This window comes from Garra rufa, chromosome 19 (assembly GCF_049309525.1).
Source record: "Garra rufa chromosome 19, GarRuf1.0, whole genome shotgun sequence".
In the NCBI taxonomy this organism is placed as follows: Eukaryota; Metazoa; Chordata; class Actinopteri; order Cypriniformes; family Cyprinidae; genus Garra; species Garra rufa.
Genome location: NC_133379.1, coordinates 11,152,960 through 11,173,470, shown reverse-complemented (window position 1 = coordinate 11,173,470; position 20,511 = coordinate 11,152,960). Strand labels below are relative to the sequence as shown.

Here is a 20,511-nt window from a genome sequence, read left to right as displayed (position 1 = left end):
GAAACACAACTAGATTATGGCTTTGATTGCCACATGGATTTATAGTAAAACATGTTTTGGAAAATATTTATTTTATTTAAAATGTAATAGTATTTTCGTGCATTCTTTATAATAAAAAACCTAAACTTCTATACTTTAAAAAATACCTTATTTTATTTGTCAAATGTCTTCTTTAAAAAGAAGCCAAACTTAAATATGTGCTAAAAAGCATTTAAGATTTCCAGAAGTTTAATTTGGAAAGTCTATGCTCAAAATGTAATTAACGGGTAATAAGTGGATTATAACTATTACATAAACGTAACTTAGTACCATAAATCCTCTACAAAGACAAAATGTTAAATAAAAGACAGTACTGAACTAAAATATAGTACATTGAAATAAAAAAAGTACCTTCATCAAAGAGCTAATTAATATTACTCAGTAGTACTTATTCAATTGCAATTAATAGATTTACATTTTCAACAAAACCTTTGCCATTGGTTTGTACAGTAAAATATTTTTTATGCATGTTTGAGCTGACTTTACACCATTCTTACCAGCAGATGTCTCCAGAATTTGGTGACACTTTAAAAAACTAAATCATATCACATAGTTTCAATGATTTTTTTTTAATGTTGACACACCTTACAGTTTCTGAATTTGTTTATTTTACTTTTATATTTTAAGTTTTCATTGTCTCAGTTTGTAAGTTGACTAAACTAGAGTAGTTGCCCCCTCAAATTAAAAAACATAAAAAAAAAACAAAAAAAACAAACAATTGAATTAAGGGGAGACACTGCAGGCAAAAACAGTTTTTTCATGCACCTGTTTGAGTTTGAGATTTTGGGCCTTTTGGTTCTTTGTGAAGTGTTTTTTTCAGACTAGTGGAAAGAAAACATCCAAAAGACACCATTAAGCGTTTCCTTTATAGCACTTTATCGATTTTTTTTTTGTGTATGAATATATTTCAATTACAATAATTTTTTTTTAATGCCGTTTTCTCAAAATATTTTTTTTTCTCCTATCTGAGCCACAAATCTCCACTTCTGTAGCACTTACACACACCTGACTTTACATTTTTATTCTTGTCTATATCCTGAAGGTTTTTACAGAGGGATTTGTTCATATATAATTTGCTTGATTTTATACAACATTTTATTCCTCAAAAAACGTATATATATAAAAATATATTTTTAACATTTGACTCTAATGTAAAAAAAAATTAAAAAAGAATTTTGAAACTGACTTTTTTTATTTAGATTTTTGTACTGGAAATGTATGCAAATTAGCACCTACTTTATATTCATTAATATATCTATTATGCCAAGATAATTAGTTAAAAAGCTTTTGTCATGCTAACTTGTGTTTGAAGTTTATTTAACTCATAACGCATGATTTTAAGGCAAGCATGTACTAGTATGTAACAACAAACTATTATGCAGTTGAGTGAATTTAAATTTAAAAAAAAATTAATGAAGTTGATACAATATTTCATCCAAAGTTATGACAACAAAACATTAGGTTAAAAAATATTAAATTCAGAACAAAAAATTAGTTGAAACTACAAAATCACTTAGTTTCAGCGAACTCAAAATTTAAGTTAAACCAACAAATCATTTTTTTACAGTTTAGTGCAATAATAACACAAACCACAAAACAACAAGGAATTTTTAAGATCATCGAAATACAACAAATCCGCAAGGACAACTACAACACTTTGTAAAGCACTTTTATTTATAAGCCCGGTTGCATTAGAGCCAAACTGCAAAAAGTACATTTTACTCGAAAAACAATATCATACCCACCCACTTTTTACAACAAAAACAGCATGCCTCAACAAAACAGAGTATATACGCCAAAAACTATCAAAAGATGCTGTTAGGCCTTTCATAAACTGTGCTGAAACGATAAAGAAGACAAAAACATCAAAGAGGCCACAAAGCAACTCTCTTTCAGTAGCTGTTTACAATGAACCACGTTACTAGAAGACATAAAAAAGGTTTCCATGCATTTTATTTCGTTCAATTCTAAATGTCTTTCTAAGGAGTTAAATAATGAGGAAAAAGAAGAGGAAAACTTTGGTTCTGTAATTGAATAATAAGAATGGATCATTGTGCCACAAGTAGCCTGAAAGTGTTTAGATATGACCAGAATAAAAAGACTAGTAAATATTAGAGTTGGTTGTCTGCTGATGGCAGTGTTTCACACGATCAAACCGGATGAACAGCAGCTTTTATACAGCCATGGCAAAATGTTTGATAAAATGAATCCAAGAACAAAAAATCGTGCATACAATCATCACGTTAACATTCTTGCTTTACAAAATAAATACTAAGAATCAAGAAGCAATATCTGACTAAGCTCATACAGTATTACTAATAAAAATCTAACTGCTTTAGTAAATCTGAACACACGTTATTAATCTGTGCATTTAAGATGCGAAAGACATGACCATACAAATGTTTAGATAAGACAGAGATCGATCTGAACAGCAGTTAATCTTCAGATAACAGATATTCACCAGCAATAGTCTGAATACAATATCAACAAGTTAAAAGCTAGGTCTTTTATCAATGTCCACTTTCTCGTCTGAATAACTTTGATTGTTCGTGTTAATAAATACGAATGTACATTTGCTGACCGTCACGGCAAGACCGATCATTTTAAAAAGACATCAGTAGATAAACACTTCAGCACTGATTATTGAAAGCTCTCTCTCCAGCAACACGCGTCCATTGAATTTGAATAGAAGTTAAGCCCGGACATCAAACACAACTCTTAAGAGCTTTTTCAAGAGACTTCCTTTTGTAATAAAAAGAAAAAATCCCTGAATCCTAAATACAAAAGGAAGAACAAATACACCAGCCCTACTGGAAGAACTTTATCAAAGTGCTCTGAGCACACCACACCAGACCCGGATCTGAAAACCCTGTACGGCAGGAAAAAACAAAAAGCTCTCGCATGGGTTTTACTGTTCCACTGCAACTCTCGATAATGCCACCGTCAGCACCGGCTTTAACTTTAAGCAACAGTTCGTTGAGTGGGTTGCTCAGCCCCCTTGATCCATCTGTTCTTGCAGTGCGGATCATGTGGGTTTATTAGATTGTGTGTGTGTGTGTGTGTGTGTGTGTGTGTGTGTTTTTTTTTTGTGCTATCGATGCAGCTTTGATTTTAAGGGCGTATACTGAAATTCACTATTGTTCATTTGTGCTTTACTAAACTCGGTAGAAAAACGTTCAATGGCGATTGTCTGGAAATCGGGCAGTGGAGGACAGGCTGTCACAGGAAACGTCATTTCTATATTCTTACCTAGCAGTTCTACTTTATTTCAAATATATAAACATGTATTAAAGTATTTCTGTTTAACGGTAGACATGAAAATTACACAGAGATCCATTTCAGTCAGATTATATTCGAGTTTATTACAGGCCTAAGAGAGAGACTAGTTAAAATCTAGGTGTCCGTTTTTATAAAACGCAGGAAACAGGATCTCGTTTGGAATGTACTGTAGTAGTTGTCCCAAATCTCTCATTTGTGTCAAATATCTGCAAATGTAGCACTTATGGTCAAAAACATGGTGGCTAATTTTGTAAACATAACCAAGATACTGAAAAAAAACCAAAACATTGATACCACATAGCAGGGTTGCAACAGTGAAGTGGCTTCATCAGAGTGTATCCATATAGAAGTGTTCTGAGCAATGAGAATAAATGCTAACGTGAATGTGATGACACCGTAAAGCAGAGGGCCAATGAAGTTCAAGGAATGAGATGAGAAGCTGGGAGCTTGTACATCCTCAAGCCAGTGATCCTGCAACTCTGGTATTTTCAACTAAGGCAGAAAAAGAAGGTAGGGTTAGTATGCAAAATGTTTCAAATTAATGTATTCACAAATATAATTCAAAAATATGTTCTGGAGGGTTTAGCACTTCAAGAAATCCTGAAAATCTGGGTCTGATTTTTGGGTTTGTTTGGAATGGAAATCTGCAGGACGTCCAGGAATGGAATTGTCCAGTGTGTATACAAATATTATTCAGTAACAGTATAAATGTGGAATTTTATTACCATTAGCGACACAAAATATTCAATGTACAATGACTGTTCTCAAACAAGTTTCACCAAGTTATCTTTTGTCTTTAGACAAACCCAGGAATGGAATAGACTACAAACAAATAATAATTGTGGTTTCTCTAAAACAAATGTCTTTAAAAACATTTATAGGGATTTAAAAATTTTTTTGTTCTAAACTACAGAAGAAAATTAGCCACCTCAGCTAAATATGCCACATTTAAGTCACTCGACTTATCGTGACTAAATTCAAGATGGCGGCGAACGGTAAATTTCCTTAAGGTACTGTCTGTATAAATCTTCTTGTAAATAAACTACCAGTGCTTTTTCAAAGTTCTCAATGTCTCGTTTTAAATGTCAGGGCCCTTGTAAGTCTACCGATGCAGTGTGGATCTACTTTGTGCCTCGTAAATGGTGCAAAACAGTGATTTATTTACATGGCTAGTCTGATGCCCGAGCCACCCTCAAAGAGAACCTGTTGTTAGCATCGGCTAACTAGTGCCAGATTTCGGAGTGCAGGGGACAAGCCGAGATGAGCTATGAAAGGTAAGTTCACACTCGGTATCATGATTCAACACACTTTAGGTCAATATCACACCGGACTTCTCCTTTAATGGCAAAATGAAAGTTGGGGAATGTAAACTAATATTTCCTACTGACACATTACAGCAAAAGATAGAAATAACTGACTTAAAACCATTTTTTGTTTTTAGCATTTTATGCTTTTTAGGCATTCTTACTAAAATAAAGTACAAATATTTGATTTAGTCAAACTTTTTACTATATTACAATTCTTAGAACCATATTGCACATTGTTATTTAAAACTAAAGAAGCCAATTCTTTGTTAAATCAGTTTCTAGAAGGACATATGAGATGGGAGGAAAATTATTTTCAGTGTTGCATTCTTTTGCAAAACTTGCCTTCATCTTCATTTTGAACAGACTGCCAGCAAGAAATTAAACTGAAAGTATAGTTTGTCAGAACTCTGTGACAGGAGAGTGCAGTTGTTTTTCAGAAGAATGCAACAGTTGTTGAATTGATTGATTGTTGAATCTTCTTCTGCAATCATTATATTTGTGCAAAATGGTAAACAACAATTAGATTTATTACCTGACTCTCTTATTTAGTGATAGCAGAGGGAGAGCCTGAGCGATGGAAGTGGACTATCTGCCACTTGCCATCTTTACGGTGCCAGATCCTTGTCTCCTCTGACTGAGCAGTGCATGGCATTCCGTTTGTGTCCAGATACTGCGTGATACGAATGTATGCGATGCAGGCGGCATCCTCCCCAATCAGGTGGATGTGAGGGTTCAGGATGGTGGTGTGAACCGGCTTGCTGTTCTTTGACCATACTGTTAAATCATAGAATAAAAAAATTTACTTTTTCCACAAAAATATCTCTAGGTTGCTAGAGATGCTGCAATCCTAGTGGACAGGGAATGTCGGGCATTCTTTCAGTAATGAGCAAAAAGGCTTCAAGTTACGATACTAGAATGCTGTCGGGTTTTGAATAATATTTTCAAAATATTAGCACAAGAAACATCATTCACATTTTTTTATTATTATTATTATGAAACCATTGAGTTGGATGTTCTCTGATGGTTTTTAAATGTTACTATACTTAGAAGATTCTAGAGCGGTGCTCCCATAATGTTTGCAAAATGAAAAAAATATTACATTAATGTTTCCTCTGACATTCAGATACAATTTTTAAAGCATTTGAAAAACAAAAAGGATGTTTTGAACAGTGTTGGGGGTTACAAGTAACACAAGTTACGGAATGATATTACTTTTTCCAAGTAACTAGTAAAGTAACACATTACTTTTTAACTGACAAGAAAATATCTGAGTTATTTTTTCAAATAATTATAGCCAGGTACTATATTTATCCATTTATTGATTAAAAGATCTCCTGTCCCCATGTTGAGAGAAATTGTGAGTAAGATGTTACTTTAGTTCTAGAATAAATGTGAACATGCATGAATTCGTCTCACTCACTTAAAAAAACAGATACAGTATTCCTCAAAATGAATAAAAGCAGTAGAATTCAACACAAACCTGCAATAATTAAGTATGTTAAAAAACACAAATATCCTTTTTGTATTTTATGCTATTTTATTAACCAATGTCTTAGCTGCCGACCTTCGGTGATCCAATTCATCCATACTAATAAGCAAAAATTACTCAAGATAATAACTCAAGTTGACATTTTTTCTTCTGCGGTCTACTGTACAGGCGTGAATTTACTTTTCTCTAAGCCTGAGGCTTTTGGTGTAAAAAGGCTTTTACATTTGCCAAAAATAGAACTTTCTATATTAAAAACAAACAAATAATTTAAAAAGTATTTAAAAAGATTTAAAAAGTACCTAAGTAACTAAGTGATTACTCAATATTGCAATGCATTACTTTTATAAGTAACTTTCCCCAACACTGGTTTTGAATTTTAAGACGTTAATATTTTATTATATTACTTCTTACTTAATTTTAATTATATTTAATTCATTTTTATGTAATATAACGCTAATATGAAAGCTCAGTATGTAATATTATCATGTTTGCTACTGTGGAAGCCTGTTTCCGCCACTGGGTAAAAAAAAAAAAAGGTAATTTCCACTTTTTATCTCAGAATTCTGAATTTGTTTCTTACAACTGTGAGTTGTGTGATGCAATTCTGAGAAATAAAGTCAAAATTGCAAGACAAGTTATAAAATCAGAATTTCAAGACATAAACTCCAAGTTGTGAACTTGCAATTGCATCAAAGTCAGAACTGTAAGTTCATATTGCGAGATAAATGTCAGAATTTTGAGATAAAAAGTTGCAATTACCTTTTTTAATTTTTTAATTCAGTGGTGGAAACCGGCTGCCTACTGATATTCAATATGAAAATCAAGGTCAAATAGAATTAGGCAGAAGCTAATTGGAATTTAGCTTTATATTTGTATAATTAGAATATAGGAACATGCTGCATCTTACAATTTTCAAAGTAGAAGCGATGGAAATCCAGTCCCTCCACCAGGTTTCCCAGGGCCTCAGGCTCAAATGCCGTAACGCTGGGATCACACATCTTCCTGCACACAAACATAATTTATCATATTAATATACTGGTAATATCTCATATTGAATGTAGTCTTGACATTGACTTATTGGTCTTGTTTAAATATGTTGTTTTCCAGTGATAAATTCTTCATGGTATGCCAGGATGGTGATATATACCTTACTTTATTTTGATTAACAATCCTAGGAAGTATCAATTATTTTTGATGATGTAAACCAGCCTTTACAGATGAAAAAAGTGTTACAACCAGAGGTGGACAGTAGTGAAGTATTTTTTACTTTACTCAAGTACATTTAAAAAGTATCTGTGTGTTAGCAGAGTGTTTGTCTTTGAAAAACTTTTACTTCACTACATTCCCAAGCATAATGTCATACTTCGTATAAATAAAAGTTGCTGGGCTTAAGAACATTTAAAATGTAGTACTTTCTTGTACTCAATTAAATATTTGAATTACTTTTACTTGAGTAAAAGTAAGAATTAAGTATTAAATGATGAAAAACTTACGTGTAACTCTCAAAATCTCCATTGCTGATGGCTTCAATGAGCTGCTCAGTTACTTTAATGATTTCTTGCTTCCTCACTGCAAAGCATAAAGATATTTCAAAGTTTTTCCAGTGGATCAGATTATTGTAGATTTAACTATATATACATCATAAGGGTGCTTCACAATACCATAGAAGAACAGTTTTTGTCTAAATGGTTCTATAAACAACCTTTAACATCTAAAGAACCTTTCTGTTCCACAAAAGGTTCTTTGTGGCAAAAGAAGGTTCTTCAGATTATAAAAAGGTAAGAAAGAGATGGTTCTTTAAAGAACCTTTGACTAAATAGTTCTTTGGGGAACCAAAAATGGTTCTTCTATGACATTTCTGTGTTTTAAAGCACCTTTAGTTTTAAGAGTGTAGGTGTCACTTTTAATTGTTATTTTCCTTGAGATTCACTTACAGTTGCTAAATATATACAGGTGCATCTCAATAAATTATAAAGTCGTGGAAAAGTTCATTTATTTCAGTAATTCAACTCAACTTGTGAAACTCGTGTATTAAACAAATTCAATGCGCATAGACTGAAGTAGTTCTTTTAATTGTGATGATTTTGGCTCAAATTTAACAAAAACCCACCAATTCACTATCTCAACAACTTGGAATATGTTGACATACCAATCAGCAAAGGTTTCCTGAGCTTTCAAATTTGTCTTTTTGATTCACTAAGCTACACAATCATAGGGAAGACTGCTGATCTGACAGTTGTCCAAAAGACGATCATTGACACCCTTCACAAGAGGAGGGTAAGCCACAAACATCCATTGCCAAAGAAGCTGGCTGTTCACAGAGTGCTGTATCCAAGCATGTTAACAGAAAGTTGAGTGGAAGGAAAGAGTGTGGAAGAAAAAGATGCACAACCAACCGAGAGAACCACAGCCTTGAGAGACTTGTCAAGCAAAATCGATTCACGAATTTGGGTGAACTTTACAAGGAATGGACTGAGGCTAGGGTCAAGGCATTAAGAACCACCACACACAGACGTGTCAAGAAATTTGGCTTGTTTTCGTATTCTTCTTGCTAAGCCACTCCTGAACCACAGACAATGTTAGAGGCGTCTCACCTGGGCTAAGGAGAAGAAGAAATGGACTGTTGCCCAGTGGTCCAAAGTCCTCTTTTCAGATGAGAGCAAGTTTTGTATTTCATTTGGAAACCAAGGTCCTAGTGTTTGGAGGAAGGGTGGAGTTGCTTGAAGTCCAGTGATAAGTTTCCACAGTCTGTGATGATTTGGGGTGCAGTGTCTTCTGCTGGTGTTGGTCCACTGTGTTTTTTGAAAACCAAAGTCACTTCACCCATTTACCAAGACATTTTACAGCACTTCATGCTTCCTTCTGCTGACCAGCTTTTTAAAGATGCTGATTTTATTTGGCACCTGCCCACTCTGCCAAAAGCACCAAAAGTTGGTTAAATGAAAATTATGTTTGTGTACTTGACTCGCCAGCAAACTAACCAGACCTGAACCCCATAGAGAATCTATGGAGTATTGTCAAGAGGAAAATGAGAAACAAGAGACCAAAAAATGCAGATGAGATGAAGGCCACTGTCAAAGAAACCTGGGCTTCCATACCACCTCAGCAGTGCCACAGACGGATCACCTCCATGCCACGCCGAATTGAGGCAGTAATTAAAGCAAAAGGAGCCCCTACCAAGTATTGAGTACATTTACAGTAAATGACCATACTTTCCAGAAGGCCAACAATTCACTAAAATGTTTTTTTATTGGTCTTATGAAGTATTCTAATTTGTTGAAATAGTGAATTGGTGGGTTTTTGTTAAATGTAAGCCAAATCATCACAATTAAAAGAATCAAAGACTTAAAGTACTTCACTCTGCGTGCACTGAATTTATTTAATACATGAGTTTCACAATTTGAGTTGAGTTACTGAAATAAATGAACTTTTTCACGACATTCTAATTTATTGAGATGCACCTGTAATTGTGTAACCAAGAATGGTAACTCTCCCCTTAATTCATCATGTCATTGGCAGGGAGCTCCTGCAGTTCTCTGAATCCCAAGAACCAGGAAAAGACCAACAGACAGACAGTCTTACCTCTAGTATCCTCATCCTCAATTGTGGTGTTGGTACTCTCTGACGATTCCTATAAATGACACATTGAGATTCAGGATTTGTATAGTTAGTTTCAAAGCCAAGATCACATAAAGCATGATCAGAGTTGACCGGCTGCATTCTCTGTGCCTTCAATAAAGAAAGAATTGGTGAAAATCAGAGGATTTCAAGTCAGCAGCTTCGGTCCTGCAACAATAAATAAGTCAGATTTCCATCGACTTTACAAATGTGATGTAACATCAATAACAGCAAAAAGAAAGTCCAGCTCCACGGCAGCCATGTTTTGCCCTTTGTTGGGTTGCGGCCTTTAAAGGTTGCCAGTTTGTGGCAGATTGTCAACACACTCACCATCAGCTGGGTGCTGGAACTGGACTTCCTTTTCTGGAAGAGAAATGACAAGAGATTAGACAGGAACAAACATTATGAGATGGACAGAGAGCGACGAGAGGAACAGCTGCGATTCTGTATACTGTATTCTTGCACCAACAGCCTACAATAGTCCTTCTCCAATTCAGTCCACCCTAAACTTTGTGTTTATTTCTTGAACGGCTTATAAGGCTTCAGAAAGCTTATTGTACAAACCCACCTGGTCTCACGAAAAACAAGTCTCCCTGTAGTTTACAGGTGAAATGACCACTATGCTACTTCTATTGAGACAAATCAGATTGGGATTTCTGGAGATTTTCAGTGACTAATGACATAAATTTCAGTCTGTTCCATATACCATTGAATGGTTTTAGAATACTTAAAGAATACAGTGCACAAGCTGTATGAAAAAAAGAAGTCTGAGTTTTGAGAAGGAACTATTTTTATGGTAGCTTTAACTAAATTAACCCAATGATATACACAACTGCACTGTAAAAAGTTTTCACCAGATTCAACTTAAAAACCTAAGTTCAGCAGCTGCCTTAAATTTTTAAGTTAAATCAGCTTAAAACTACAAGTTGATTTAACTTAAAATTTTAAGGCAGCTGCTAAACTTAAGTTTTTTAGTTGAAACTGGTGAAAACTTTTTACAGTGTGGTCAAATACTTCACAGACATTACTTTTTAGTTTTATTTCTAGTAATTTTTTACATATTTACTTAATACACTCTTAAAAATGAATGTGCTTTAAAAGGTCCTTCACATCGATTCCATAGAAGAACTATTTTTGTTTCCACAAAGAACCATTCCCAAGTGACACCATTCATCTCTTTCTTACCTTTTTATAATCTGAAGAACCTTCTTTTGCCACAAAGAACAAAAAGGTTCTTCAGATGTTAAAGGTTGTTTATAGAACCATTTAGACAAAAAATGTTATTTTATGGCATCGTGAAGCACCTTTATTTTTAAGAGTGTACACTGCAAAAAATGCAATTTCTTACTTAGAATTCTTTCCCAGTCAAAATATCTAAAAATTCTCAAATCAAGAAGGATTTTCTAGACAAGTAAAAATTGTCTTGTTTTCAGAAAAAAACAAGTCAAAATTAAGTGTGTTTTTGCTTGAAACAAAATTGAAACAAAATTGACTTGAAACAAAATAATCTGCCAATGGGGTAAAAAAAATATATTGTTTTCTGTTTGAAATAAGATTTTTTTTCTTACCATATTGGCAAATTATTTTGCTTGTTCTAAGCAAAAACTAATGTAATTTTGACAATTTTTTTCTGAAAACAAGACAATAATTTGTACTTGATTCTTCTTGATTTAAGAATCTGTAGATATTTTGGCTGGAAACAAGACAAAAATTCTAAGTAAGAAAATAATTTTTTTGCAGTGATAAAAGGATATCTTGCAGATGTAACATTTCAACATATCATATATTTAATTAATCCACAGAGCTCCAGTTATCCACTTTACTAAAAACACATACTTAAAAGATAATATTTGAAATTGCTGTTTTGTTCACTGTAGTGCCACCGATTGGCCAATTGTCCTTGCGTGATGAGTAGCAAGCGAAATCTGTATCAGCAGATAAAAGCTGCCACAATCGCACTTAAGGGCAGAAATCGTTTAACATGTCAGTTTACCTTCACAACAGAATGAGAGGACGTCCAAAGTGGATGCATGGTGCTGTGAGACAACAGACAGGCCCAGTGAGGACAGGACTTGCTTATGATATGGCAGAAATAGTAAGACTATTATGCTATTCCAAAATGAGCCATAGTGTTTTGGTCTTGTGTGTTTTTAAAGAATTGGTTGTTCGAATGATTCAAAGACTCACTCACAGATAAAACACAAAAAAGACAGTCACTTGTTGTCAGGTGGAGTGAACTGTTGTCTATACAATATAATTAAGGCTATCAGTTTTTAATTTTAATTAATTAATTACAAGATGTGTCGATTGTGAAACTGTGCAAATACCCACAAAAGATTATTTAAAGCTATTTTTGTGTTAAATAAGAAAGTATCAAGTAGCTTTAGAAAGAAATATTGTATTTGATTCAACAAAATATATTATACAGGGTGTCCGCGGGTCCTTAAAATGTCTTAAATAATATTTTCCTAATAAAAGGCCTTAAAAAGTCTTAAAATGTCTTAAATTCAGATTCGATGGGTCTTAAATATTTTTGGTCACATTACCGCTAAAATCAGTGGACAGAACAAAGATTCCCCCAAACATTTCTTGTTTGTAAATTTATAAATGTATTTAAAACATTAATCTTACAACATTATTTATACATTATTAATCGCACTTGTAATTTTGCAGTGTAAATTATTTAATCTGCCTGGTAACAGTCCTATATAATTTATTGTTGAATTAAAAAAATTTGAAATGAAAGGTGATGCATACATTTAAAAAGTTTTAAAAAATATGCCTTTATAAAGGTAAATAAAAATATTCTGATTTAAGTATATGTAAAAGTTGACAACTGATGAAAATATTGCTTATAAAAATATTTTTGTGTGGAATATTATCTTCTGATATGGAAAGTTCACTGTATATTGTTGTAATAAATATCATTAATGACATTTTAGTTTTTTCTTTAGAAACCATGTTATACATAAAGAACAGCCTAACATAAACTTAAAACTTAGAACATAAAAGAAGATAATTCTAGAAATATCTCTTTTTGTTCATACAATGAAAGTCATTGTTAACCAAAACAGCTCTGTTACTAGTCTTCAAAATACTAGCCTTCTTTTGTGTTCTACAAAAGAAATGTGTAAATTTCAAACTTTGAAACGACATTGAGGGTTAGTAAATGATGACAGAATAAAATATAAAAAAACTATCCCTTTAATGTTTTTATTATTCTTTTTATTTTTATTTTTATTTTTATTTTTTATTATTATTGTTTAGTGAAATGATACTCTAAATAAGAAACTAAATCTGCCAGCAGGTAGCGGTAAATGTCTTTATGAGTCATTCATTCGATTCGTTCAAATGGCTGATTCATTCAGGAATGAAGTAAAACGCACAATTAATTTTGGATCTATTGTATTTGCTGTGTTGCTCAGAGACACGCAACAATTCTTCTAAGGCTTGAAATTGAGCAAAAAACATATTATTGTGTTTAAAATAGAACTTAATATCAAATACTGTTGTATAAAATCACATTTAAACTTGTGATATTCTGGACTCAGCACTCATGTAATACTACTCTCCCTCCTGTGATATCATTTATCATATAATATAAATATCAGACAAAATATCATTCAGGGGCATTTTGTGCACTAATTTTCTTGAAATTTTAAGGCATAACTGCATTTATGGAGTTGATGACCTGCATTATATTTGTCAACAGTCAACTATTTGAAATATAAGATGATGTACACATCTTAGGGCGATATTTTTATCACATTATTTTTTCATAACTAATTAATTAAGTTAACGTGTTAAACTGACAGCCCTAAATATAATATAATTAGGGCTGTCAAAATGAATGCCTTAATTGTGTAATTTTTTTTTTTTTTTTTCAGTTTACGTGTTAAAAATATTTGACACAGCATCCCACAGCATGAGTATATGAACATGCTATTAAGCACCATACGACACAAAAGAGAAGTTAATTCAGTCCTGGCATGCTGTCTGTGATCAGCTACACTCTTAAAAATAAAGGTGCTTCACGATACCATAGAAGAAACTTTTTTGTCTAAATGGTTCCATAAAGAACCTTTAACATCTGAAGAACCTTTCTGTTTCACAAAAGGTTCTTTGTTGCGAAAGAAAGGTTCTGCATATTATAAAAGGTAAGAAAGAGATGGTTCTTTAAAGAACCTTTGACTGAATGTTTCTTTGTGGAACCAAAAATGGTTATTCTATGACATCGCTGTGAAGAACCTTTTAAAGGCGATTACAGAAAATCCATGATTTTGAATGAATCAAGTTTATCATTCATAAAGACTTGCTTCATTTCTGAATGAAACAATCTGATTGTACGAATCGGTTGAATTAATGACAGAATGACTCGCTTATTAAGACCTTGACTTATCGCCACCTGGCAGTTTACGTTTCATAATGAGGCTATAATTTAAATAAAATAATAGCATATTTCAATATTTATTAAAAAACCCAATAATACCCATTTATTATCATTATTTATGCAATGCTGAATCAAAATATTTCTTTCTAAAGCTACTTTTTGTAATGTCTATTCAATGCTTGATTAACTTGTGTAGCTTGAATAAATATTAATCTATATATTAATACATTACAATATAACTATATTAATATGCGATTAATGGTGATTACAGAAAATCTATGTTTTTGAATTAATCAAGTTTATCATTCATAAAGACTTTCTGAATTTCTGATTGAAACAAACTGAATGTACGAATCGGTTAAGACTGAGACTTACTGCCACCTACTGGCAGTTTACGCTTCATAATGAGGCTATAATTTAAAGAAAAATATTTCATATTTAAATATTCATTAGAAACCCATCAATACCCATTTACTATCATTATGTATGCAATGCTGAATCAAAAAAAATCTTTCTAAAGCTACTTTTTGTAAGGTCTATTCAATGCTTGATTAGTAGCTTAAATACATATTTATCTGTACATAAATATATTACAATATAACTATATTAATATGCGATTAATGGCGATTACAGAAAATCCATGTTTTTGAATGAATCAAGTTTATCATTCATAAAGACTTGCTTCGTTTCTAAATAAAACAAACTGATTGTACAAATCAGTTGAATGAATGACTAAATGACTCACTTATTAAGACCTTGACTTATCCTCACCTACTGGCAGTTTACATTTTATAATTAGGCTATAAATTAAATAAAATAATAGCATATTTAAATATTCATGAAAAAACCCAATAATACCAATTTATTATCATTATTTATGCAATGCTGAATCAAAAAAAATCTTTCTAAAGCTACTTTTTGTAACGTCTATTCAATGCTTGATTAACCTGTGTAGCTTGAATAAATATTAATCTACATATAAATATATTACAATATAACTATATTAAGATGCAATTAATGTTGATTACAGAAAATCCATGATTTTGAATTATTCAAGTTTATCATTCATAAAGACTTGCTTCGTTCTGATTATACTGATTATATGAATCGGTTGAATTAATGATTGAATGACTCGCTTATTAAGACTGTGACTTACTGCCACCTACTGGCAGTTTACGTTTCATAATGAGGCTATAATTTAAAGAAAATAATTTCACATTTAAATATTCATTACAAAAATTAATACCCATTTATTATCATTATTTATGCAATGCTGAATCAAAATATTTCTTTCTAAAGCTACTTTTTGTAATGTCTATTAAATGCTTTATTCATTTAACACAATAATAGAGGGCAATTTCTCAGCCAAAACTGATATGCAATTAATTTGCAATTAATTTAATTAGCACATCATGTAATTAATAAGATTTTTTAAAAATAATGGATTGACAGCCCTAAATATAATGTATAACATAATATACAAAATTAAGTTTGCAGTGTGCAAATTATAGACTTAAATCCAAGCGGTATCAATTACAAATATTATCTTTATTAATTATGTAAACAGTGAATATCTGATTTCCACCCTACCTTCACACCATCTGTCTTCTTGCTGACTCCACTCTTTCCTCCTGAATGAGAGACAAAGAAAAAGAGTGCAATTGCTATAAGAAAGGGCACAAAAGCCCAGAAAAGCAGAGTGAGGGGCATAGCGCTGCTCGGCTCTCCAGCTGGAGTTTGGTTTTGGAGGATCTGTTGACTTTCTAAAATAGGTGCTGGGAGTTTCCAGCATACATAATCACACACTCCCACACGCCAGGAACACTTCACTTTTAAAACCTGCTCTAAACAAACAATCAGGAACAGTGAGCGAATATTAATATATGCTTAAAAAAATCTTGATTGAAAAATATGAACACAAAAAGCATAGAAGAATAATAAAAAAAAAAAAAAAAAAAAAAACAAGAATTAGTGCAAAAGTAAAAGACTATTAATAGCTGAGATATGTTTTTGAGGATACATAATAAAACTGTCATGGGATGGATATTTCCTTACCTTTGTATATTTTTATCAAAAACTTTGACTTTGCTCTAGTATGATCTAAGCATTTCATGCTTGACCTGTGTCACAATTTAAATGTTCACATAATAAAAGACAGAGAGTGATACTAAAATCTAAAAGCGCACTGCTGACTCAAGCCGGCATGTTTCCGCTGGACATTATCTTAAAGTAGTTAGTGGGGAATGACCGCTCTGGGTAAAAATAGACAGGATGTGATGAATGATCAGGAGTGTTTGGGAGTGATAGAATGGCCTGTGAAAAAGCTACGGCTGCTACATATGAACAGGTGGAGCAATCTATTTTAGATCGGACATTGCTGACCTTTTGCAGACCCGCATGACACCCCTTACCAAAAATAAGTATACTTGAAGTTTATTTTCTTAAGTATATTTACGTAAAGTTCAAGTATATTTATGTAGTAAGTATACAAATATCAGTGTACTAGTATACTTTTAAGTGTACTATTTCAATACTTCAGTTGGTTTGTACAATCAGTTTGTTTCATTCAGAAACGAAGCAAGTCTTTATGAATGATAAACTTGATTCATTTAAAATCATGGATTTTCTGTAATCACCATTAATTGCATCTTAATATAGTTATATTGTAATATATTTATATATAGATTAATATTTATTCAAGCTACACTTTAAAGTATATAAAAGTATACTTTTAAGTATACTTGAAATATAACAGTAGTAATCTTTGAGCGCACAACTAGTTTACATTTATGTTTAAAAGTGAACTTATAAGTATACTAATAGTTTACTAATTAAATATTTTTATTTTGAAGTATAGTCTCAGTAAACTAGTAGTTCCCTCTCAGTCGGTCTCTACGACGTCACGTCGGAGACCGACGAATTGGGATATCGCTTTAGAGATACCAATCCTCTTCGTGTGTAAACTAAACGAGCCAATGCACATTGGCATGCATGATTGCATCCAGCTGTCGCTGATCACAGCGTGAGCATAAATACACAGCAGGTGCAATGCATAGACAGCATTTCGCATCGGAGCCGATCTTCTTTGAGAGAGACGCAACGAGCCATTCTACTAGAACTCTTACTGCGGTGTTGGCGGTACGGCGCGTCAGCGGTGGTGGTCTCCTGTGGGTGGAAAAAGCGCGCAGTCAAGGATTGCACTACCTGCCTTCTGTGTCGCAGCGGCCATCTCCCCTGTGTGCTTCAGCATTAGAGCAGTTTCTAAAAGAGTATCACGGGTGAACGTCTTTTTAAAGACGAGGCATTTGAAACACAATGCCGTTTCACCCGTGCGTTTCTGGATGCGGTCGTTACCTGGCGCCAGGTGATGGTCACGATCGCTGTCTGACGTGTCTGGGTATTGAGCACGCTCAGGCGGCGTTTGTGGATGAGTCATGCTGTCATTGCGGCGGCATGTCCATCACGGAGCTGCGGACCAGACTCCGCTTCCTGCAAAGGGGCGGGGTGCCAGTTCCTCTGCCCAGATCTACCGTTCCCCCCGGCAAACGCCGGGGGGACTCTACCTCTGGCAGAGGGCTGACTGGTCTGACGGTGACGGTGGGGAATTTCCCGGCGGGTGATCCGCTGGGGGTTCCTCCTTCCACCGACAGCCCGTTCCATCTGGAGCTCCCAGAAGAGTGTTCGGGTCCTCTTCGTGAGGCACCGCTCATTACTTTTGGGGCTCCCCCTGACGACCGGATGTCAATCGCTGCATCGGGGGGTGAGCCAGACTTCTCGGGGGAGGACGATTCCGGATCGCTGCCGTCCACTGGGCGGTCAGCGGTGCCGGATACCGACCCCGAGATGATGGCTATGCTTTCCCGGGCCGCCGAGAGGGTAGGGCTTGAATGGAACCCTCCATCACGTCCCGACCCCTCTCGGCTGGATGACTGGTATCTTGGGGTGGCCCGCGCTGGTTCTCAGCGTCCCACCCCAGTGCCCTTCTTCCCGGAGGTGCATGATGAGCTTACTGGGACGTGGACGGCACCTTTTACTGCCAGAAACCGCTCCAGTGGCACGTCCTCCCTCACCACCCTTGATGGCGGACCAGCGCGGGGGTACGCGGCTGTCCCGCCGGTGGAGCGTGCGGTGGCGATGCAATTGTGTCCCGGCGCCGCTTCCACCTGGCGGGGCAACCCGTTGCTCCCCTCCCGGGCCTGTAGGCACTCGTCGGCTCTGATCGGCAGTGCCTACACGGCTTGTGGCGCTGCTGGCTCCGCCCTACACGCTATGGCGTTGTTACAGGTCCATCAGGCCCAGGCACTGAAGGACCTGTACGAGGGTGGTCACGACCCGGAAGTTCTACGTGAACTCCGTATCGCTACGGACCTCGCGCTACGAGCGACGAAGGTTACGGCGCGGTCTCTGGGTCGTGCGATGTCCACGGTGGTGGTCCAGGAACGCCATCTCTGGCTGTGTCTGGCCGACATGAGGGAAGCAGACAAGGTCAGGTTCCTGAATGCCCCCGTGTCCCAGACCGGCCTCTTCGGCGACGCGGTCGAAAACTTCGCCCAGCAGTTTTCGGCCGCCCAGAAGCAGACTGAGGCCATCAGTCATATCCTGCCCCGGCGTGCTCCCGCTGCTGCCTCCACCCAGCCGCCGGCGGCACCTCGGTCTGCTCGTCGCCGAGGGCGGCCCCCTGCCTCCGCCCCCGCTCCACAGCAGCCTGCGCAGCAGCCTTCACGGCGGCGCCGTGGAGCCGGTCCCAGGGCGGCCGCCCCGCCCGTCCAGGCTCCCACCAAGACCAGTGGGAAACGCAAGAACAAGCGTCCCTGAGACGGGCTACCCAGAGATGGAGGAAGCTGCTCTTCGGGAGATGGTGATCGCACCACTCCCTCCCCCGGAGGAGGGCCGGGCGGAGAATCTTTTGTTTCCTTTAAAAAAGTTTCTTTTAAGAAACCCGTCATCGGCCTCACGGTCGGTGACACCCAAATTTTCAATAAAAGAGCAGTTTCTACTATCTCTGGGTCCCCAGAGGGGACAGCGGGTGTTGCACGGGTTAGCCCCGGGCTTCACCCCCTCTCCCCTCCCGCCAGCAAATGGCGCTGGGCGGTTGGAGAGTGCGGTAAGACGGACTACTCACGCACCAGCTGCCAGAACGCAGGTAAATGTCTTGCACACACCACACACAGACACCCTGACCCCGCTTCGGACCGGCATAGAGACGCCCGAGCGGGGTCCCTGCGTTCCACCTCGCTGCCCCCCCGCAGGTACGTCAGTGGTCCCGCTGGTCCCTCTTGTACGTTGGCTGGGGGCCTGGAGAGGGCTTCCCAGTCCGTCTTGCTGGCTCCTCCGGACCATCAGGCTCGGCTACGCGATTCAGTTCGCCCGGCGTCCGCCTCGGTTCAGGGGCATCCACTTCACTACAGTGAAAGTAGCAGATGCCCCTGTCCTACGGGCAGAGATTGCTACCTTGCTGGCGAAGAAAGCAATAGAGCCGGTCCCTCTAGCCGATATGAAGACAGGGTTTTACAGCCCCTACTTCATAGTACCCAAGAAAAGCGGCGGTTTACGACCGATCCTGGACCTGCGCATCTTGAATCGAGCTCTTCACAAGCTACCTTTCAGAATGCTCACACAAAAACACATCCTCAGATGTGTTCGTCCCCAGGATTGGTTCGCAGCGATCGACCTGAAGGACGCGTACTTTCATGTTTCGATCCTTCCGCGCCACAGACCATTTCTGCGGTTCGCGTTCGAAGGCAGAGCATATCAGTACAAGGTCCTGCCCTTCGGGCTGTCCCTCTCCCCCCGTGTCTTCACGAAAGTCGCGGAGGCGGCCCTTGTTCCCCTCAAGGAACAGGGCGTTCGTATCCTCAACTACCTCGACGACTGGCTGATACTAGCACACTCTCGAGAGCAGTTATGCGAACACAGGGACCTGGTGTTGGCACACCTCGCCCGCTTGGGCCTTCGGGTCAACTGGGAAAAGAGCAAACTCTCCCCCGTGCAGAGGATCTCTTTTCTTGGTGTGGAACTGGACTCGGTCAGCCAAACAGCTCGCCTCACGCAAGAGCGGGCTCAGTCGGTGCTGAACTGCTTGAATACGTTCAAGAGCAGAGAAGTGGTCCCACTGAAACAGTTTCAGAGGCTCCTGGGGCATATGGCAGCAGCTACGGCAGTCTTACCGCTTGGCCTGCTCCATATGAGGCCACTTCAGCACTGGCTTCATGGCCGAGTCCCGAGGAGAGCGTGGCAGCGCGGCACTCTCCGGGTCAAAGTAACCTCGGCCTGTCGCCTAACCTTCACCCCGTGGTCAGACCTAGCTTTTCTTCGGGCAGGAGTTCCCTTAGAACAGGTCTCCAGGCACGCTGTGGTACACACGGATGCCTCCACCACCGGTTGGGGAG

General features: G+C 37.1%; 1 protein-coding gene across 2 annotated transcripts in view; it reads right to left on the bottom strand.

Moving 5' to 3' along the window:
• Positions 1 to 1,691: 1,691 nt before the first annotated feature.
• The window catches only part of camk2a (calcium/calmodulin-dependent protein kinase II alpha), a 66,579-nt gene continuing 47,759 nt past the window's right edge, over positions 1,692 to 20,511 (bottom strand). Inside the window, exons 13-19 of one of the 2 annotated variants that reach the window (XM_073824582.1) lie at positions 15,713 to 15,753; positions 10,063 to 10,095; positions 9,697 to 9,745; positions 7,608 to 7,683; positions 7,022 to 7,116; positions 5,158 to 5,399; positions 1,692 to 3,810 (exon numbers count right to left, since the gene is read on the bottom strand). In XM_073824582.1, the coding sequence (XP_073680683.1) occupies positions 5,167 to 5,399; positions 7,022 to 7,116; positions 7,608 to 7,683; positions 9,697 to 9,745; positions 10,063 to 10,095; positions 15,713 to 15,753 (527 nt within the window). In that variant the 3' untranslated portion in view covers positions 1,692 to 3,810; positions 5,158 to 5,166. The remainder of the gene's footprint in view (positions 3,811 to 5,157; positions 5,400 to 7,021; positions 7,117 to 7,607; positions 7,684 to 9,696; positions 9,746 to 10,062; positions 10,096 to 15,712; positions 15,754 to 20,511) is intronic. The other variant, XM_073824583.1, reaches the window with a different exon arrangement.